The sequence below is a fragment of the Rattus norvegicus genome, chromosome 6 (assembly GCF_036323735.1).
Source record: "Rattus norvegicus strain BN/NHsdMcwi chromosome 6, GRCr8, whole genome shotgun sequence".
In the NCBI taxonomy this organism is placed as follows: Eukaryota; Metazoa; Chordata; class Mammalia; order Rodentia; family Muridae; genus Rattus; species Rattus norvegicus.
In genome coordinates, this window is record NC_086024.1 from 110,835,573 (window position 1) to 110,857,855 (window position 22,283).

General features: G+C 47.7%; 1 protein-coding gene across 1 annotated transcript; it reads left to right on the forward strand.

The window, feature by feature from the left end:
- The first annotated feature begins 16,615 nt into the window (after positions 1 to 16,615).
- Fos (Fos proto-oncogene, AP-1 transcription factor subunit) lies at positions 16,616 to 19,482 on the forward strand. Its single transcript, NM_022197.2, has 4 exons — positions 16,616 to 16,908; positions 17,669 to 17,920; positions 18,326 to 18,433; positions 18,547 to 19,482. The coding sequence occupies exons 1-4, from the start codon at positions 16,768 to 16,770 to the stop codon at positions 19,186 to 19,188; spliced, it is 1,143 nt and encodes a 380-aa protein (NP_071533.1). The 5' UTR covers positions 16,616 to 16,767; the 3' UTR covers positions 19,189 to 19,482.
- Positions 19,483 to 22,283: the final 2,801 nt, after the last annotated feature.

Consider the following 22,283-nt stretch of genomic DNA (forward strand, 5'->3'; position numbering starts at 1 on the left):
GGAGTAATGGGGTGGTATTTACACTGCATGCTAAAGAGGACCCGAAGAGACGGAAGTTAAGTGGGAGAGGAGGGGGGAAGCGCACGTCTCTAAGTGCCTAGATTTAACTCTAAATCAGGAAGCAGATCTGTGACCTTTTGCAAGGTCATCCATTATAATAAAGCTTCCATGTTTGAGTTCTCTCTTTGTTAGACCCAAACATGACACAGGCATATGTGGGTCAAAGAGTCTTCATTTTAGCAAGTCCTAAGTTGATTACGATAATGGTATTATAAGACACACACACACACACACACACACACACACACACACACACACACACCCTGATATAAACTCTTTTCCTATTCTGTATTTTCTTTATAAGCTTTGGTTTTTTGGTATCGCGTGTCCGTGTGTGTGTCTATGGAGATGAACACAGAGGCTGGAGGACTGAGGTCCTCTGCAAGGACAGCACTCACTCTTAACTACTGAGCCATCTCTCCAATCCCCAATTGCTATTTTTTCTTCTTCTTCTCCAATTCAACCAAAGGACCGTGATGACCTTTCACGTTGTTGAGTTTCTTAAACCACAGGACAATCAATTTCCCCAGTGTGTTTCCTGCTCTGTAACGTGGGGCCCGGGCACTCCCTGTGTTTGCTTTGACTGAAGAGGGCTGAATGGATGGGGTGATTCCTTGTTGGCACTGTGGAAATACCAACTGCTGGGGCTATTATGATTGGGCACACTCTCCCACAGCACCTCTCTGTCCCACTGCTGAATGGAGCCTCTACCCCCAGATTTCCAGAGCAAAAGGTGTCCAAGGCCAGGGTGTGTGGGAAGAGTGACCTAAAACACGTGTACCTTGAACCTCTTCCAATCACAGCCAGGATGGGAAGCAACCCCTCTGCTTGTGCTCTCTACGCTGACTTTCCTCAGATATAAAAGTAGGTGTGTCGATGTCAGTCGCACATGCTTCTCAGATCTGATGAGTTCCCCTAGTACTTCTTACAGGGGTGGTTGAAAGCATGAAGCAGAATAATTTTCAGGTTTAAAAATATTTCGTAAGTGTTCAAGGCCAGGCTCTAGGCATGTCAGTCACTTGGGAGAACGTGTGGAATGCACAGGCTGCATGACACCCAATGCTTCATAAACTGAATGTGGTGGTGCACACAGATAATCCCAGCATTCAAGAGATGAAAAGATCAGAAAGGTAAGGTCTTCTTATATTACATGGTGAGTTCGAGGTGGTGAGAAGCAAAGAGAAGTGAAAAGTCCAACTTAAGAACTGTGTATGGCCTCGCATGGTGCCTCCCACCTGGAGTCCCAGCACTGCGGAGACCAAGAGGCCTAGGATATCTAACTCCAGGTTACAGTGTCAGACCCTGTATCAAAAGTAACAAACAAACAAACAGGACCAAACTACTTCTTGGAGGGGGCATAGTGGCGTGTGCCTTCAATCCCAGCACTGACAAGGTAAGACAGTTGGGCTTCTGTGAGTTTGCGGCCAGCCTGGGCTATTCAGTGAGACTATCTCAAAAATAAAACCAATCCATTTCTCGCACTAGAATCTTCGGGTCGCCAATAAAACAGAGTCACATAACCCTGCTAGGACAGTTTACCATTATCAGGATGCAGTTTCTTTCAAAATTGGAACATTCCACCCTCAAGCAGGAAAGTGAACAACTAGAAATAGCTTCAGGAAGTCTCTGAAACTCACCAGATTCACCAGGCCCCACCTTGCCATGCATGGGATTCCCTCTGAGACTAGAGGAGCAGAGCTTCCAAAAAGACTCTCAGACAAGCTGAAATGCAAAGAAGTGGCTGAAAGGAGAAAAGCTGCAGAAGACACTCTAAGAAACCAGGTGCTCGCGGCACACGCATTAGTTCCAGCATCCCGGAGGCAGAGGCAGGCAGAGCTCTGAGTTTGAGGCCAGCCTGGTCTACACAGCAAGTTCCAGGACTACCAGGGCTACACAGAGAAACCCTGTCTGGAAAAACAAACACACACAAGAACAAACAGACTGATCTCAGGACTGGAAGAAACGGAAAGCAGCCCATCTCCAGTTGGAAAGGACCCTCTTCAACCTGCCCAGCTGCCTACAGGCTGTGCAGTGCTGGTTCCCAGCTTGATGTGACCTGTCTGTCACCCATGCTGGGGTGGGCTTTGGTGAGGCAGCTGTCCTTGAGTCACTGCTGCTCCTTTGAGTAACCTCTCACCCATATTCCTGTAAATAAGCCCAACGAGACTCATTGGCTCACCAAGCTGGACTTCGATGGTCCCCGTGCTTTGGTCTGTCGTGGGCCTCCTATTTGGGGTGAGAAGATGAAGTTGATCTCCCCATGTCACACAGCATAGGAACACAATATTATGACTAATTCCCTTGGAATTATTTCTACTTTGGAGGCCAGCAGATCTGGCTTCAGTGGGTCCGCTCCTTGCTTCGCCTGTTTCCTACCTAGATAAACACTAAGGGTCTAACCTGTGGGAGGTGGAGAGGTGGAATTACTGATTGTACTATGTGTGGTTCATTCAGATCTGATGGAGCTAAACAACAGGAACTCCCAGGCAGAGTTCCCAGAATAGGGAACGAGCCTGTCTTTTACCTCCTGTCCCAGGACAGAGCCCAGATACTGACAGAACCAGTTTGACCAGCACCTTGAGAAACCTCAGCCCATTTTTTCCTGCTTCTAGTTTTCTTTCTTAGAAGTGGAAGCATTTTACACGTTCTGTGATTGCATATGAACTTACTGAAACCAGGAAAAAATGCCCCCCCAACACACACACACACACACACACTACAGACACCACACACACCATACACACACACACACCACACACACACACACCACACACACACACATACACCCACACACCACATACACACTACAGACACCACACACACCACACACACACACACACCCACACACCACATACACACTACAGATACCACACACACCACACACAAACACACACACCACACACACACTACAGACACCACACACACACACACAAACACACACACACACACACACACACACACACACACACACACGAACGATGATAAATAAAACTCTATGGAGTGCTGGTCTTGCCGAGCATGTAAGAGAGCCTGGATGCAATCCCAGGCACCCTAAAACAAACAAGCAAACTAAACCCTACAAAAATCTCTATGCGGAACTTATCTTTTTGATATTAGACCAATTTCTTTGTAAATAAACATGGATAACTATAAACATGTGCTATTATAAGTGTTGTTAAATATACCTAGAAGACAAGGCTATAATTTAGTTCTCTGTAATGTAAATATAATTAAGGCCCACAAGCCTGAGTTTCTCTTATCGGACTCTCTCCCTGGTAGGTACCTAAGGGAAACTAATTTACTTAGGTCACCAGGGCACTTCTTCCACTACAACGAAGAGGAGAGGAGAATATTTAGACCAATTATCTACTGTGGGTTTGGCAATTATAACATCAGTATTAAAAAAAACAAAGCAGGAAGGAACCTAAGTGAAGAGTGGTGATCCGTGCCTATAATGTTCAGGAGGCTGAGGTAGAATGATCAAGTTTGAGCCATAATGGGTTTCACATTGATTTTGTCTTAGCCGACAAAATAATTGAACATGTTCAGCCACCCAAACAACCCGGTTAACAAAACTCATCACCAAATGAAGTAGAATATTAATCTCAGTGACTATCCCACCATGAGTCTAGAGCAAGCCTTCAGTGAGCACAAGCTTGTTTAATAGCATTTCCACGGACTCCGAGAGTTTCTAAAATGTTTATTTTTGTGCCAGTGTGTTTATGCCATGTCTATACAGGTGCCCAAAGAGGCCAGAAAAGGGTGTTGGATCCCCTAGAGCTGGGGTTACAGGCTGTTGCGAGCCTCCCAACGTTCGTGTTGGGAACCTCGTATACTCTGGAAAAAGCAACTAGTGCTCTTAACTGCTGAGCCATCTCTCCCGGCTCTGAAAGTGTATTTCTGAGCAGCTATTATGTGGCAACTGCTGTTCTGGGCTGGAGAGAGCCCATGATGAATGAAGCCCCAGGGGATTGTCTGTCTGCCTTTCTGGAGTTGGGCAGTAGACACCGAACACACGAACACACGTACCCAACAATTACTAGTTCCTAGAACCCGACCTCTTGAAGCGTTCAAGGGTACATCTGTAAATAAACGCAATCATCAGTCAGGCCTGGTGATCCAGACCTATAATCTCATCTACTTAGAAGGCTGAGACAGGAGGACTCCAAATCCATCTGGGACTTCCGGGTGATTTCAAAGCTAAATTCAAAGGGCAACTTAGTGAGACCCTGTCTCAAAATAAAAAGGGAAGTCAGGGCTGGGGGTATCTCCGTGGTAGAACACTTGCCTAGCGTGTGCAAGGCCCTGGGTTCTGTCCCTAGTATAACAAAGCAATAAAGGAACTACCTCCTCTCGACAGAGGTCTCGTCACAGAGCACATGATCTTGGGCTGGTTCCTTCACACATACGTGTGTATGTATATAAATGGTGTGCGAGTGCAGCCAGTGGAAAACCTCGGACTGGATGAGGAATTCTAAAAGACTCCTTAACTCAGCCTGGGTACATGTGAACCCAGGAGTACATGTGAAGATGACATTTGCAGTTTGAGATCTAGACAAGGGGTTGGGGGAGGAGGAGGGGGAGAACCGAAGGACAGCACTAGTGGCACATTTTAACTCTTCAGGCCTTTCCCCAACTGTCCTCACATTCTCGGGGCTGCCCAAAGACAAGGAACGCTTTTTACATCCCAGATGTGCATGCGCTTGCATCGAATCAAGGCCTCAGCTCCTTCCACTGAAGCAGCTGCCTAGAGTCTTCTCTCTTCCGGGGATTCACTGGCAGAGGACAGGACAGCCTTCGCCGCTGCCTCAGCTGCCTCGGCTTCCCGGGGTCTCCATTGCCTGGAACCATCAGTAGTCGCTATGATAGAAACATCCTCTCTGGGAACTGAACACGACTTCTTGTCCTTGCTGTAATGAAAGTCACCCACGTGCCCCCAGGAATGTGTCAGCATACATTTGCGGCTGGATTTAAATAATAGAGTGTGGTTTGGATAATCCATCTGGGACTGGAGCTCCCCCCCCTCTTTGCCCAGCACTCACCCCCCCCCCCCAGCCCTTTGCTACCGACTTTTCTCTGGCTGCACTTTTAACGCTTTGCTTATGTCATTCCCATTAGCAAGCTTTCCTCCTCGGGTTCATATTCCAGTCGCGAAATAGTTCACATAGCACAGTGAAGACATAATATTTACAGGAACTGAAGATGGGTGGATTTGATAGTGGCTTGTGGAAAAGCCCTCAGTGCAGTCAAAATAACAAAAAATTCAAGAAGCAGATATTTGCAACGGTTTCCCAAGAAACCCCACCCCCTCCCCCAACACACACTCCATCAAACCTTGGGCAAGAATTCAGGGACGTCTTGCCCTGGGTGAGAAAGCTTGGTTCTGCGGTTTTACAGCACAAATTCTAAGCTGAACTCTGTTGTCAGTAGCTTTCCAACAAAGGGCCAAGTGAAATGTGCCTATTTCCACATTCCTGTAAAACAGCCCTGGGAGACCTCAAAGCCTGAGGTAGAGTGAGTGAACGACAGACTTCATTGTTTTGAAGATCCCCTCAACTACAGAGAAGCCTGGCCCCAACCACCATACCATCACCACACTGAGTGATACCGTCTATGAGGGCTTATGTTAGCATGAGAATGAAATGAAACTGTCCGTATCCTGTTTGAAGTGGAGGGGCAGCTAGGGAGGAAATGAAGCGAGGAAGGAGCTGGGAATTTTCCAAATTTGGTAGTCTGGATCCAAAAAGTTGGCATTTAAGGTCTAGGAAAGGGAGAGTCACCAGACAGCAGGGGCGGGGTGTCCCACTGCAGCTTGGTAGGGTGGGTGAAGGAGTTATCCTATCTATCTATCTGTCTCCCTCCCTTCCTCTCTCTTGCCCTCTCCTCCCTCCCCCCTTCTCTCTCTCTCTCTCTCTCTCTCTCTCTCTCTCTCTCTCTCTCTCCTCCTTCCCTCCCTCCCTCCCTCCCTCCCTCCCTCCCTCCCTCCCTCCCTCCCTCCCTCCCTCCCTCCCTCCCTTCCTTTCTTTTGATGGAATCCCTTAAGCCCAGGCTGACCCCCAGTTCACAGCAGTCCTGCTCTGTGTCCCGAGGTCTGGCATTGCTGGTAACCTGGGGCTAGCTTTACCCTCCACAAAGTAGCTACAGAGTTACAACACAACACAGTCTTCCACTTTCAATTAAACTCAGCATTACTTTAGAAAAGTCTCTCTTCCCCCATGTGCGTGTCTAAGAGACAGAGAGACGGAGACACAGACAGTGATACCGAAAGTCAGACAGTTATCCTTGCAGGGTCAGTTCTCTTCTATCCTTTAGGTGCCAGGGATCAAATTCATTTGGGTAGTCAGGTTTGAGTGACAAGCACCTTGGCCCACTGATGAGATGTCTGTCATTAGCACCTCAGTATTTACTGTCATCTGATTTTTGTTTTGTTTTGTGTTTCTGTTTATCGTTATCAGACAATAAGCCTTATCTTAGGAAGCTCGCCTATTCCCTATGGATTCCAGTGATCTACACAGAGTAGGTGCTCACCAAAGGTGTTCAGTGACTGCAAGGAGCAGGACACTGGAGCCTGCACGATTTGAACTTAGGAAGGATTAACTGCAGAGGCCCACCCTGTCTCAATACCTTCTGGCTCATATACAAGGAAATGATATTTTGAAGGATGTGAAAACCCCTTTCTTCCCTGTAGGGAATCCTGAAACCATTGGGAAGTAGAAAACAAAACAGGGTCATCTGATAAAAATACAACTCAATTATCTCAGACTAGATGCATGATATAAATGCCCCATAGCTGCCCTTACCCAAACACAGGACTCAGACATTTAATGTGAAACCCTTTGCTTCTTCATATGGTTGCTTTACTGTGCGAGTCATAAATGGTTAGAAAGAGCCAGGCCGAGTGGTATCTGCCTATAATTCCATCACCCAGAGAGCTGAGGCAGGAGGATTTCCAGGAGTTCAAAACTACCTGAGGTTATATAAGTGAGTAACAGGTTAGCCATGGCTACATAGAGAGACCCGGACTTAGAAACACAGAAAACAGAACAAAACAGGAAGAGGGGAGGGAAGAGGAAGAGGAGAAGGAGTTGTCCCAGGAAATGGCTTAGGACTGGGAGAATTTCTGGCCAGCATGGCTCGGAATTACCTTTTGGTCAGCTGTTTCAGTGGGCCGGTGTGGGAAAAGTGGGGTGCCCGTCAGAGTCTTTATTATTTATTTTCTATTCTCTTCTTTTCTACCCTCCAGACTATTCCACAAGCCTTTGCTTATCTCTTCTCCAAGTTCTGAATCCAGGCAGGCATCTGCCAGATGAAGCCCAGAGTTCAAATGAACTCGACGTACCAGACACAAACACACACATTTCCTATTTGCAGCAAGCAGAGTCCGGGCAAGAGCAAAGACTGTTAACCCACAGACAGCCTCTGGGCATGTATCCCAGGACTTATTCCAAACCACTTGATGAGTCTGGACAGAGGGCTATGCCTTCATGCTACATGTGCGTGCGTGAACCAGGCAGGAGCACAAGGTGGTACGTACAACAGCAGACTGGCCCTGTGGGGCTGATGTACGGATCCATCTGGGGCCTCAGCGATCCTGGGTGTGTGGATTTATTCTTTGGAGTTAATGTACAGTCCCCCCTGAGTTTGCTCAGTCATAGCCAGAAGCCAGCAGCTGGAGTAGGGGACAGGGCTATTCACCAAGAAACAAGAGACCTGGATCCTTTATCCTGTTGTGTTAGGTGCTGTTCCTGGTACTGGGGAAGCAGCCCTCCTTCCTCCCTCTGTGGAACTCAATGTCCTGGCACGATCTCAGCATACTGTAAAGTGTGTGTGTGTGTGTGTGTGTGTGTGTGTGTGTGTGTGTGTGTGTGTTTAGATCACATATCTCAGACTGGTTTTGAACTGTATAATAATAGTCCAGGATGCCTTAGACTTCTAATCTTCTTGACTCTAAATCCTAAGTGCTGTGGTTTACAGTTTTGTAAATTCATTTTTTAAAAAAATATAACCTTTGTATCAGCTCGATATTGCCTTTATTTTGAATTACTAGGGAAGGATAGCTAGTCATTTCAGTATTAGGGTAGTGAAAGTGTCTTTGTTTATGATTTTGCTGTACTAGGGATTAAACCCAAGGCTTCACACATACTTGACCACTGAGCTACTCTCCAAGTCCTGTTCATTTTTTTTTTTAATGTTGGATTTGGGTCTCACTTCGCTGCATTCAACTTGTGCTGCTTCTGTGTCACACTCCTGGGTAGCTAGGATTATAGTCTTGCACCAGTAAGCCCAGCCTGTGTAAGTGTTGCTGCTGCTGCTGCTGTTGTTGTTGTCTTGAGACAAAGTTTCCTTGTGTAGACCAGGTTGGCCTCGAACTCACAGAGATCTGACCACCTTTGCCTCCCAAGCACTGTTATTAAAAGGTGTGGTCCATACAAGTTTTACCATGCCTCTGTAACTAGAGTCTTCTTGCCATGATCTCTCCCAGGTGTCCTTAAACTCCTAATCCTCTTGTTTCCTCCTTCCCGGAGCTGGGATTACAACCACCACCTAGTATACCTAAGGAGTGCTTTCAAATTTAAACATTTGTTACATTTTTTATGTGCAAATATTTTCTAAAAAAAAGTTACTTGTAGTGTTATAATTAAATTTGTGAATCTGAACTATAACCCAGGACAACCGTGCCGTGTGTGTGTGTGTGTGTGTGTGTGTGTGTGTGTGTGTGTTGTGTGTGTACACTATGTGTGTTTGTGCGTGTTCGTGTGTATTTGTGTCCTTACAAGCATGTGTGTGCTCATTCATGTGTGTGTATGCATGTGTATGTTGTAAAGTTCTCATGCATGCTTGGTCTCATTGATTATTCATGGGTGGAAGGGTTATGGTTTTAAAATGAAAGATCTTCCTGTCTGGGTACCAGATGCTAGAAACATGGAGAGAGCAAGGATGATGGGTATGTATAGTCCTAAGAACAGGTGTGTGTATGTCTTGGGTTGATAAGTCTGTGAACTATATCGATCTTGAATATGCTAACCAGGGTTTTGGTTTTGCTGAGGAGGGTAATGCCCATTACAACTCTCTGTACTAATTCCAACATTTAAGAGGCAGAGGCAGGAGGATCACCATGAGTTTGCGGCCAACCTGAACTACCCAGTAAAGCCTTGTCCCAAAAACCAAACAACAGTTTCTTATCCAAAGAAGGAAAACTATGCTGTTCTCTTACTTACAAGGCTCAGTAGCCTTCTCCTTAACTTCCTTCCACTTCACAAGCACTTACCCAATGCCTCATGAAGGTTGATACTCAGGAGCTCAGGATCTACTTGGAGAAGATGATGAAAAAGCACATGGACAAATGAGTAATAAATGCTCGGTAAAAGGAAAACCAAGGGGTGTGACAGAGAGTGACAGAAGGCACGGAATGTACAATGCTGGAGGAGGGCCGTGATAGGCTTCCTGGAGAAGGTGACATTTGAGCAGTCATTGCTAGAGGAAGAGTCAAGAGGTCAGTGTCTGGAGCAAAAGGAAGCAAGGAGAGGAATGGTCCTGCTACAGAAACTGCTGAGGTCATTCAGCAAAGGAAAAAACACAGCATCGAGGCTGGAATGGCGGGAGGGCAAGTGTTATAAGCTGAGATCAGAGGCTAGGTGAAGGGCTGGGTAGAGTGGATGTAGAGACGCCAGGAGTGGCATTTTGCTTGTATGTTTGATTTTTAAAAATCGAGTTTTAAGCAGGGTGAGTTGGGTAGGATAGCAGGTCTGTTCAGAGCCATGATTTAATACACCCTTAAAGGAGGAAGTAGATCTGCTGGTGGGGGATCTGTCTCCATTTGCCCTGATGACTTCATATCCACAGTAGCCCAGATTCCAAAGGTTAAAAAAAAAAAAATTTGTTCTGGTGTTGGTCTTGAACCCATGGCCTTTTGCACTCTAGGCAAGTGAGACTCCCCGTCCATCTCCAGCCTTGAGGATGAAATTCTTAAGTGAGTCCCTTTTAGAATTTCACCAGTGATCTCTAACACTAACCCTGCAGGTAAACATGGCAGCAAAAGAAAATCAGACCCAGGCTGGCAGTAAGCTACTGCTGCAAGTTTTCTTACAGGACATAATCAACAGTAAGACGAAAAAAAGTTGCCACATCTAAGGGGAAACTGATGGACAAGCCAGAGAGCAGCTTCACTCTGCATTCCCAGAGACTGGGCTGGATTTTTCCCAGTTGGGGAAGAATTTCTTTGGCATTCCGACAGTCAATGCCTCTTTCAGCTTCTATTAAGAAAGATGATGGATAAGATGTCTCAACGCCTTGAAGCACGTCATGTGCCAGCCCTTTCAAGCCACCCTTGGCCCTGCCCATGGTGATGGTGAGATTTTCTCGTTGGATGGGAGCCCTGCAGTCGAGGTTTCTCAGGGTGTGTTGCTGTCCTATAGGTTTAGTGACGTATGTGAGGCTCCTTTGGAATCCCAGCAGCTAAGCTGACCAGAACCACAGGAGGTCAGCTCAGGACGCTGGAGCAGCCGAGAATCCAAAGAAGACCTCCCTTGTTGTCTGATAGTGTGTTCTTGTTTCTGGAGCGTGGCTCGGCATGGCAGAGAGACGGGTGTGGGGTTCTGCCGCTGGTGGTGGAAGGCGTATCGAGTTTGGGCTGAAGCGAGTTGATCTTCAGCACCCAAGCGGCCCCGTTTCCTCAGCTCCAGATGGATCTGCTTCTGGCATCACACAGCCTTGTTTAAGTGTTCGAATTAGCAGCAGGAAGGGGTTCCTATTGAAGCATCATCTCTTGTCAGAAAGCCAAGAGTGGCTCAGAATGAAAACAGAATTCTTCCCAAAGAGGCTAAATCACTTGTACTAATTAGTCGCAGTGGTGGCGGGTGCGTAGGGTGGTGCTAGTGGGCAAATCTGTGCCTGTGCTCTTCTAAATAAGGACAACTTGGGGCTTTGTTCGCAAGCAGAGGCAAACGACGGCTAGCCTTGGGCCCCTGAGACCCCGTGTTGGGCCCCCATTCATCTGAGTCTCGCAGAGACGGTGAGACGTTTCTGGTCGAGTCCAGACATTCAGAACGAACACATTTAGAATACTTTCAACGGTTACTGTCATTGTAGACAATGCGGTGTCTAGGTCTGGGCACTGCAGCCCTTCTCATGAGGTAGTGGGAGTCTGATCCTTTGATCTTCCACCCGCCATGAACCACTAGTATGTTACACCACATAGTCTGTGCCAGCTGAAGGATAACACCAAACGTGTTGTGTATTTTGTCCTTCCCAGTTTCTGACTATTCACACTCAAGAATGTAAGCCTTGTCCCCTTGGCTTTTTGAGATAGAGTCTCATGTAATCCAATCCAGCCTTGAACTTGCCATGTGGCCTTGTGTCCAAGGGGGGCTGGGGGAAGCATAGAAATGACCAAAAGAGTGCAAAAAAGAAGAGGCTTTCTCAAGTCACCAGAAGAGTTGATTCTGGTGTGCACATCTTCCTGACTACTGGTCTCGTGCTCTGACCACAGCCCTCCACCACTAGACCACACTTCCCTAAATAAATAACTACTTCTGCACGCTGGGGACAGGGCATGTGCGGCAGCACTTACGTAGGTGGTGCGGACGGCAGCCTTTCACTTAATGTTGCAATAGCACAGGCTAAACAATGCACACCCAGCTTCAGAAAGTTACCGAACTGTCTTGACGCTGGTCAGGTTTCTCTGCCGTCCCCACCACACCACACAGCAAAATCAGAAGAGCCTGCATGGGGTCTGCTGAGAGAAATGGCCCCTTCCTTCCTCCTTTTCTCTCCTTCTCTTTCTCCCTTCCTTTCATTTCTTCCTTTAGCTCAAGATAACCCCACATTCCCTGTGTAGCCAAGGATGACTTGGAACTTCGGATCCTCCTGCATCCACACCTAGTACAGGCATTACAGGCATGAGCTGTACTCTGCTTTGATCATTAGGAAAAATATAAATGTATTAAAATACCTCCCCCCACAAATCTATACAGTGATCTGCCTGGCTCCTCAGCTCCTGTTTTTGACTTGGCTGTTTCTTGTCATTTTGTTTTTGTAAGTCAAGGCCAGTCTCACTTTGTAACCAAGGCTGGCCTGGAACTCCCTGGGTAGGCCAGATCCAAAGCCATCCCCCTTCCTCAGCTGGCTGAGCACTGGGGCTACAGGCCAGAGCTAATATACCCACCTTGAATTTATTTTATATTTGGGTTAAAGCCAGACTAGAGATTCTGTGGCCTTTTGGCTCTTGATTTCCAATGAGAGGAACTCAGCACACAGATAAGGATTCATTGTCAATGTTGGGGTGCTTCTGTTCAAGCTTGCCCAGGGCACAGAATCCCTGCCCTACCGGGAGACAGCACCAGGCAATGTGTAGCTCAAACACCTGCCTCAAAGTTGCTCTGACCTTTGCAAATGACAAAGATAATTTCTCATGCTGGGGACGATTTGTCTCTATTACCAGGCTACATCAAGTACGCTTCATTTTTTATTTTAAAAAAAGTTTATTTTTAATTGACAGCTCATTGTATAGATTTGTGTGTGGGGTATTTTAATACATTTATATTTTTCGTAATGATCAAAGCAGAGTTGATTAGTGTCCCTACCATCTCCAATGTTTATAATTTCTTTGTGGATAGAGGGATCGAAAATCCTTTCTTCTGTTTATGGATATTTTGAAATATATGTAATTAGCCAGGTTTAGCAGCATGTGTCTGAAATCCTAGCACTTGTGGGGAGGTCAGGGGGGGTCAAGATTATCCTCAGCTATGTACGTAGTGAATGTTGGCCAGCTTTGAGGCCCTGTTTTAAAATATGAAAATCTGTGTGCTTATGCGTGTTTGTGCTTCTGCATGTGTGGGTGTACATGTGCATGTGTACACATGCATGTGTGAGTGCATGCGTGTGAGCATGCATGTATGCATGTGTGTGTGTGTGTGTGTGTGTGTGTGTGTGTGTGTGTGTGTGTGTGTGTGTATGGTCTATTAATACAAGACCACAACCTATCCTTCCTGCCTAACTGTATCTTTCTACTTGCCCACCATCTTTCTGGCTCCTGGTAATCCGGTTTCTACTCTCTTCTTCCAAGAGTTCCACACTGATCTTTCAAATGTAAGTGAGATCACATGCTATGTATTTTTTTGGTGTCTGACTTATTTTACCTAGCATGATGTCCTTTAGGTTCCGCCATACTATTGCAAATAACAGATTTTTTAAAAGACTGAAAATACTATTTTGCTGTCTGTGTACACCATATTTTAAAAATCGATTTGTGTGTTGATGGATGCGGGTGTTTCTAGCTACTGTGATGAACACTGCTGTAAATACCTGTGCCAACACACTTGGCACAATTTCTTCTTCCTGCTTGCTATCAGGTTTTGTAGTGGTGGGATCAAGCTGAGGGCCTTGTGCACATCAGGAGTCACTGTGCCACTGAGCCATACCCCCGGTCTGCCTGTTTTTAAGGTGTGACGTTCATACTAATGAATGGGGGCCATGAACAAGTTGAGATGTAAGAGTGTCTTATAGGTCGGGGAGGAGACAGGAGGATCTGATTAGATGGCTTGGATCCCATATGATGATCTGACCTTTGCAGTCCTGGTCTTACCTGAAGGGGAGATGTTTTAGGCCCCACTCTGCATTGCAGTCACTTCCTCTGAATTCTGTCTCGAAATCCTCACTGTGCCCCTGGCTATTCCATTCTTAGATCTGTCAAGCCACTTAATATTCTATTGACTTACTTATCTATCTTTCCCAGAGGCTGGCTCCATGTGAAGGTAAGGATAGGTACACCCCATTCGCTACAGGAAGTGCCAGCCTCTACCCTAGTCCTAGTCCTTCTATAGTTCTTTGCTAGGCAAACACAAGAAGGTACAAGACAATGGTCTGTCCTTTTAAAATTGTATTGTTATATATATGTGTGTGTGTGTGTGTGTGTGTGTGTGTGTGTGTGTGTGTGTGTTTTGTCTGCATATATGTATGTGCAATGTATGTGTGCCTGATGCCCAGGGATGCCAGATGAGGGCATTGGAGTCCCTGGAACTGGACTCACAGGCTGTGGGGTAGCCATGTGGCCAAGGGACTTGAACCTGGGTCCTCTGGAAAAGCAGCCAGTGCTCTAACCACTAAGTCATCTCTCCAGTCTCTGGCTTGTCCTTTTCAGAGGACAGATGTATTAGATGTCCAACTCTCTGGCCATAATGATGCCAAGAAGGAAAAAAAGACAAGCTATTTGGAGGAGAAGGCTCACCCAAAGACCTTTTTTTTTTTTTTTTCGTTTTTAATTGCCAAAGTAAGTGATGTACGAGATAAATCCTGGATATAAAATCTTGACACATCTTTGAGGTGTTGGCCAGAGCTGCTTCAAACCTGAAAAGGAAATAAAATCAAATCACTGTGGTTTTTCTCCAAGAGCCCCTGAGATGTGGTTATGAGTGGAAGGCAAGGCCAGACAGAACCAGGAATTCAAAGGTTGACCTACTTTGTCGAAACTAATAAGAGGGAAGAGGTCTGCATAATCTTTCTGTCTCTTCCTTTCATAGTAAAGAACAGTGAAAGCACATGACAGACTAGAATTCACAGAGAACTGAAGGCCAATGAAATCGCTTCAGGATTGACCGGCTATACGAAGCCTGTGTTTCTACATCATGTTGTCCTCTTTCCCTTCCCCCTCTTTCGAGTGAGAAAAAAAAGCGCCTAAATTCACACCAACATAAACTAATGACATACAATGATGAAATTCTGTTTTCACCTCTGCCTGTGACAGGGAATGCAAAAATAGCAAGTGGCCTATTTCCACGAATCCCCGCCTCCCTGCCCTCCCCGCTCCTGCTGGGTTTGGATCTCTAAGAATGGAGGCTAGCGCATAGGCAGGAGCCAGCCGGGATCGGCCCCCCAACCCGAGGGTGATGTCAGTCGGCGGAGCGGCCGCAGCCTGGCCAGGGAGGCCACGGCTCTTGGGGAGCAGGGAGGGCGGGTGGCCTGGATGGGCGGACCGTGAGCCCGGCCGCGCGGCGTCGCCTGGAGACGGCCCTGGCGGCGCTGTGTTGCTGTAAACAGCCGCTTCGCTGTTACTATCTATAGCAAAATCGCCTAGCTCCCGGGTGCGGCGGCCCAGGGCAGGTTTGTGGTTCTGCACCTCTTGGGCCCCTGAAGATCCATCCGCTGCCCCAATCCTCTCTAGTCCGTCTCGGAATGCCCACCAGTTAGTTTGACCCTTGGGATCCACAGAATGGAGAAGAGGGGACACATGAGTTCTGCGAGGATCTGCGGTTTCCTTTCCCAGAGGTGACCAGCGCTCTGGGGCCGAGCCCAGTCAGTCTAACCCGGCTTGTCCTCTGCTGAAGGACAGGAGACTGAGGGCAAGTAGGGGTGTGTTTGTTCTACACCGAAGCACCCGGCATCTCCAAAGTTCCATCTTCCAAGACTCAAAGCTGTGCTCAAAGCAGACGCCAACATCTCTGCACAGCTGGGAACCGTGCTTCCAGTCCGTCCTCCCCTCCTCCCCCATCCCCCCCTCCCCAAGTCCGAACTGGAAAATCACCCGCTGCGGGTTCCTTGTAAGCGCAGTTTCCAGGCTGCACGGATTCAGGTCCCCACCTCCCCTGTGCACCGAATTGCCTTCTTCCCGGGAGCTCACCTCACTTGTAATTCTGAGCAGACCCCTGCCTTCACTCGCCCTCTGGCCTCCGCTCAAAACTGAGCAAACGACCCCTTCAGGCATCCTTGCAGGGTGGTTTTGCACAATGTTTATCCGTCAGTGTCTCCCGGGACAGTCACCCTGATTGTTCTAAGTGGCCAAGGGTCGGGGAGTGGGTGCTGTCGTCCTTTAAAACACGAATGTATGAATGAACTCAGTATTGTAGGTAAAGCGGGTTATTGAATACTTACTTAGAATCCTTCACTTACTGCTTCCAACCTCAGGCCTAATGTTGCACTGATTTGGGACGGAGAGAGGTCTGATGTGGGCTAGCTTTCCTTTGGGAACAGAGACTTGGAGCCTTTAGGGCTGCGTGCCTGCTTCTCCTAATACCAGAGACTTTTTTAAAAAGCTCCAGATTGCTGGACAATGGAAAGGAGATGACCCCCAGTCTCATCCCCTGACCCTGGGAACAGAGTACACATTGAATCAGGTGCGAATGTTCGCTCGCCTTCTCTGCCTTTCCCGCCTCCCCTCCCCCGGCCGCGGCCCCCGCTCCCCCCTTGCGCTGCACCCTCAGAGTTGGCTGCAGCCGGCGAGCTGTTCCCGTCAATCCCTCCCTCCTTTACACAGGATGTCCATATTAGGACATCTGCGTCAGCAGGTTTCCACGGCCGGTCCCTGTTGTCCTGGGGGGAACCATCCCCGAAATCCTACATGCGGAGGGTCCAGGAGACCTTCTAAGATCCCAATTGTGAACACTCATAGGTGAAAGTTACAGACTGAGACGGGGGTTGAGAGCCTGGGGCGTAGAGTTGATGACAGGGAGCCCGCAGAGGGCATTCGGGAGCGCTTTCCCCCCTCCAGTTTCTCTGTTCCGCTCATGACGTAGTAAGCCATTCAAGCGCTTCTATAAAGCGGCCAGCTGAGGCGCCTACTACTCCAACCGCGATTGCAGCTAGCAACTGAGAAGACTGGATAGAGCCGGCGGAGCCGCGAACGAGCAGTGACCGCGCTCCCACCCAGCTCTGCTCTGCAGCTCCCACCAGTGTCTACCCCTGGACCCCTCGCCGAGCTTTGCCCAAACCACGACCATGATGTTCTCGGGTTTCAACGCGGACTACGAGGCGTCATCCTCCCGCTGCAGTAGCGCCTCCCCGGCCGGGGACAGCCTTTCCTACTACCATTCCCCAGCCGACTCCTTCTCCAGCATGGGCTCCCCTGTCAACACACAGGTGAGTTTGGCTTTGTGCAGTCGCCAGGTCCGCGCTGGGGGTCGCCGAGGAGGGCACATTGGGGTGTGACTGTCAGGGAAGAGTAGGGGTCTTCCTTGTTTGCTCCGGAGGGAGACTGGCGCGGTCAGAGCAGCCCTAGCCTGGGAACCCAGGACTTGTCTGAGCGCGTGCACACTTGTCATACTAAGACTTAGTGACCCCCCTCCCGCGCGGCAGGTTTACTCTGAGTGTCCTGCGCTCTTCTCTCGGTGACTTGTTTCTGAGATCAGCCGGGGCCAACAAGTCTCTAGCAAAGACTCGCTAACTAGAGCCTGGGAGGCGGCAAACGGCGGCAATCCCCCCTCCCGGGGCAGCCTGGAGCAGGGAGAAGGGAGGAGGGAGGAGGGTGCTGCGAGCCGGTGTGTAAGGCAGTTTCATTGATAAAAAGCGAGTTCATTCTGGAGACTCCGGAGCAGCGCCTGCGTCAGCGCAGACGTCAGGGATATTTATAACAAACCCCCTTTCGAGCGAGTGATGCTGAAGGGATAACGGGAACGCAGCAGTAGGATGGAGGAGAAAGGCTGAGCTGCGGAATTCAGGGGAGGATAGAGGATATTGGGAGACCTTTTTATCTCGGATGAAGTGCATACAGGAAGACACAAGCAGTCTCTGACCAGAATGCTTCTCTCTCCCTGCTTCATGCGACACTAGGGCCACTTGCTCCACCTGTGTCTGGAACCTCCTCGCTCACCTCCGCTTTCCTCTTTTTGTTTTGTTTCAGGACTTTTGCGCAGATCTGTCCGTCTCTAGTGCCAACTTTATCCCCACGGTGACAGCCATCTCCACCAGCCCAGACCTGCAGTGGCTGGTGCAGCCCACTCTGGTCTCCTCCGTGGCCCCATCGCAGACCAGAGCGCCCCATCCTTACGGACTCCCCACCCCGTCGACCGGGGCTTACGCCAGAGCGGGAGTGGTGAAGACCATGTCAGGCGGCAGAGCGCAGAGCATCGGCAGAAGGGGCAAAGTAGAGCAGGTGAGTAGCGATTCTGGACCTGCGCGGGGAGTTGGGGGGGGGCGGGGGGGACGGACGCACAGGCGACACGGCAGAGTGGGTGAAACCCTACGCTACTGACTGCACTTCCTGACCAGGGACCGTGGCTGCAGCCCTTTCCCACCCTCGTCAGACACTGACAGTTGGCCCCAAGAAATACTCTAGTTTCCCTGACAGCTTCCAACCACATTCTCTAGCTTGGGAGCTTCTTTGTTCCCCTCCTAAAGATCTCACTTTAAATGCAAATCACACTCAGCCTGCCAACTGCAGGTTAGAAAAACTGCTTCACCGTGAGAGGTGCGGGTGCTGTAGGAGCCAGTTTCACTGGGGTGACTGAACAGAGGTGACACTAGACCACCTTATTGAATGTTGGTCCTTTTCTTATAGCTATCTCCTGAAGAGGAAGAGAAACGGAGAATCCGAAGGGAAAGGAATAAGATGGCTGCAGCCAAGTGCCGGAATCGGAGGAGGGAGCTGACAGATACGCTCCAAGCGGTAGGTTGAACCAGCTGCTGCTCCTGAAACTTTATTAAAGTTGGAGGTTGGGACTATGGGGTCAGGGTCCTTGAGGAAACCTGTGTCTTATGCTTTCTTACATCTCTGTGCAGGAGACAGATCAACTTGAAGACGAGAAGTCTGCGTTGCAGACCGAGATTGCCAATCTACTGAAAGAGAAGGAAAAACTGGAGTTTATTTTGGCAGCCCACCGACCTGCCTGCAAGATCCCCAATGACCTGGGCTTCCCAGAGGAGATGTCTGTGACCTCCCTGGACTTGACTGGGGGTCTGCCTGAGGCTACCACCCCAGAGTCTGAGGAGGCCTTCACCCTGCCTCTTCTCAATGACCCTGAGCCCAAGCCATCCTTGGAGCCGGTCAAGAACATTAGCAACATGGAGCTGAAGGCTGAACCCTTTGATGACTTCTTGTTTCCGGCATCATCTAGGCCCAGTGGCTCGGAGACTGCCCGCTCTGTGCCAGATGTGGACCTGTCTGGTTCCTTCTATGCAGCAGACTGGGAGCCTCTGCACAGCAGTTCCCTGGGGATGGGGCCCATGGTCACAGAGCTGGAGCCCCTGTGCACTCCCGTTGTCACCTGCACTCCCAGCTGCACTACCTATACGTCTTCCTTTGTCTTCACCTACCCCGAGGCTGACTCCTTCCCTAGCTGCGCAGCTGCCCACCGAAAGGGCAGCAGCAGCAACGAGCCCTCCTCTGACTCACTGAGCTCGCCCACACTGCTAGCCCTGTGAGCAGTCAGAGAAGGCAGGGCAGCCGGCACTGACTGAGCTGGTGCATTACAGAGAGAAGAAACAAGTCTTCCCTCGAGGGGTTCCCGTAGACCTAGGGAGGACCTTATCTGTGCGTGAAACACACCAGGCTGTGGACCTCAAGGACTTGAAAGCATCCACATCTGGACTCCAGTCCTCACCTCTTCCGGAGATGTAGCAAAAAAACAAAAAAACAAAACAAAAAAAAAACAAAACAAAAAATCAAAAGCAACCGCATGGAGTGTATTGTTTGTAGTGACACCTGAGAGCTGGTAGTTAGTAGCATGTGAGCCAGGCCTGGGTCTGTGTCTCTTTTCTCTTTCTCCTTAGTCTTCTCATAGCATTAACTAATCTGTTGGGTTCATTATTGGAATTAACCTGGTGCTGGATATTTTTCGGATTGTATCTAGTGCAGCTGATTTTAACAATACCTACTGTGTTCCTGGCAATAGTGTGTTCCAATTTAGAAATGACCAATATTAAACTAAGAAAAGATAGAACTTTATTTTCCGGTAGATAGAAATAAATCGCTATATCCACGTACTGTAGCTCTTCAGCGTCCATGTTCATTGTCATGTAACTGATCATGCATTGTTGAGGTGGTCTGAATGTTCTGACATTAACAGTTTTCCATGAAAACGTTTTATTGTGTTTTCAATTTATTTATTAAGATGGATTCTCAGATATTTATATTTTTATTTTATTTTTTTCTATCCTGAGGTCTTTCGACATGTGGAAAGTGAATTTGAATGAAAAAATTTTAAGCATTGTTTGCTTATTGTTCCAAGACATTGTCAATAAAAGCATTTAAGTTGAATGCGACCACCTCGTTGCTCTTTTATTCTGAGAGTTTTGGAAGTTTCGGGAAGGCCTTGGAGAGAGACCAGTTTGTCAAGATGGGTGGGTCCTGGAGGGGGACACGCCCTCTGTTCCCTTATCACTCAGAGGAAACGCTAGTTCAGGGTATTTTACAGATATGTGTGTTCATATTGCATTGCTAAGATTTTCTACCTGCCTGCCCTGGGGGCTGAGAGTTGCCTGTAACAGCTTGTGCAAGGCTGACGTGCCTTCCTGCTTCTCTGGAGGGAGCATCCTTAAATGTATTTGCCTATCTTCGCCTTAGTGATTTTCCTGGGAAAGGGATCCTTTGAACAGAGCCTAGCTCTATGCAAACTTTTCTCCTTTATTATTATTATTATTATTATTATTATTATTATTGTTGTTGTTGTTGTTGTTATTATTATTATTATTATTATTATTATTATTTTGGTATTGTTGGAGATAGGATCTTGCTAGGTGGTCCAGGGTAGCCTCCCAACTCCCAGCAGTCCTCTTGCCTCAACCCTGACAGTGGTGGTTATTACAGACAACCAGCAAGTTTAGCATCTTATTCCCATGAAATCAAGGGAAGAGTTACTTTTATCTTAAAAGTGAGTGAACTGAAGAATAGTTGAAATAAGCCACCTTCCTTCCACACTGCAAACCCAATTGCCGCTTCCCCCTCCTGTCCATTAGGCTGAACTGCCTCTTTAAAAAATAATTAAAATATATATTTATTTATGTGGGGAGGGCATTCATGTACTACGGCACTTGAGGTCATGGGACAACTTCCAAAAGCATCTCAAGAAGAACAGGATCTTTGTCTGGGAATTAAACTTAGGTCACCAGGCACCTTTACCCACCAAACCAATCTTGCCAGCCCCCTTCCCTCCCTAAACATATATTTACTTTTATTTTCTGTGTAAGGGTTTTTGCTGGCATGTATGTCTGTGCACCGTGTGCATATACAGTGTCCACAGAGACCAAAAGAGGGTAAGGGGTCCCATGGAACTGGAGTTCAGAGACAATGGCAGCTACCCAAGCAAGTGCTAGGAACTGAAATCTGGGTTCTCCGCAAGACTAACAACTGCCTTTAAGATCATCATCCCAGCCCTCATCATACTTGACCTTAAAAGTTTTCCCTTGGTTAAAAAAAGCAAAACAAAATGAATTTTCAATTGTTTGCTTAAGATAGGTCTAACATAGTCTAGTCCAACCTCAAACTTGCTATGTAGCTGAGGCTGGCCTTGAACTCTTGATCTTTCTGTTTATATCTCCCAAGTGCTGGCTTTACAGGTATGTCCTATCATACCTGGCTTCGGTTCCTTACCCTAACATATGTTCATTTAGTCAACCCTTTTTAATCTCCATAGAGAGCAGGCTATCGTCCTAGGCCACCATGAGAGTCAAATTCCAGCTTCTGAAGTTCCTTTAACACTGGGTGTGATTCACAGTACAGAAGGGGAAAAGGAACCGACAGATTCAAAGATCTTGAGCAGCCTAAATAATGACTGACCAACCAGTCTGTAAATAAGAAGTTACATAATAGCCCAGTAGGGAAGGGTCAGAAGACTCCAGATAAGCTTAGCTTAGAAAGTTTATCATCTCAAAGAAGAAAACGACCTTTGTCTGGGACACCTCAGGTAATTAATGCTGCTGCATGTGTGCAAACCAAAAGGAAAGGAGACTGATCCCCTACCCTTGCTCTCTGGTACCTAAAAACCAGAGACTGTTTCTACCCGTGCTGGGTCGAAGGGGAGCCTTCATGTCATTAGTGGTAATGAAAATCACTTTGTGGTCATGGTGGCCCTCATTCTCTGTCGAGTTACGCTTCAACTTCAAATGACAGTTCCATTACACTTGGGCTGTTAACCTATGATCTACCTGCTCCAACCATAACGATTGACACTTCAGAGCAACTCACTCAAGTCTTTCTAGAACATTCTTTACATCACGCTCCACTTGCATACTGCTTTTGCCAGTCCTGAGTTATGACGGGCCTTGTTGGTATACCAATAATCCTAGAGCTGAGGAGAGAGTTCCAGGCTACACTGTGAACTCTTATATAATCTAAATGAAAAAAAAAATAAAGGTTTAGGCTTAGCTTCATTATCTGCTGTTTAAAGGGTAAGTAGCCTTTAAATATGGTGTCTAACTTTAGAATTGATGGAACATTTTAAGGACCCAATGAGCTCCTTTAAATGTGAGGTGATAACAACCTGAGAGGAATTTCCCAGATTGGAAAGAGAAGCAGGAAA

Excerpts from the sequence above, each read along its gene's own strand:
- Fos (NM_022197.2), top strand. The coding sequence starts at position 16,768 with ATGATGTTCTCGGGTTTCAACGCGGACTACGAGGCGTCATCCTCCCGC. Across the intron at positions 16,909-17,668 it reads GCTCCCCTGTCAACACACAG|GACTTTTGCGCAGATCTGTC; the intron begins GTGAGTTTGGCT and ends GTTTTGTTTCAG. Across the intron at positions 18,434-18,546 it reads TGACAGATACGCTCCAAGCG|GAGACAGATCAACTTGAAGA; the intron begins GTAGGTTGAACC and ends ATCTCTGTGCAG.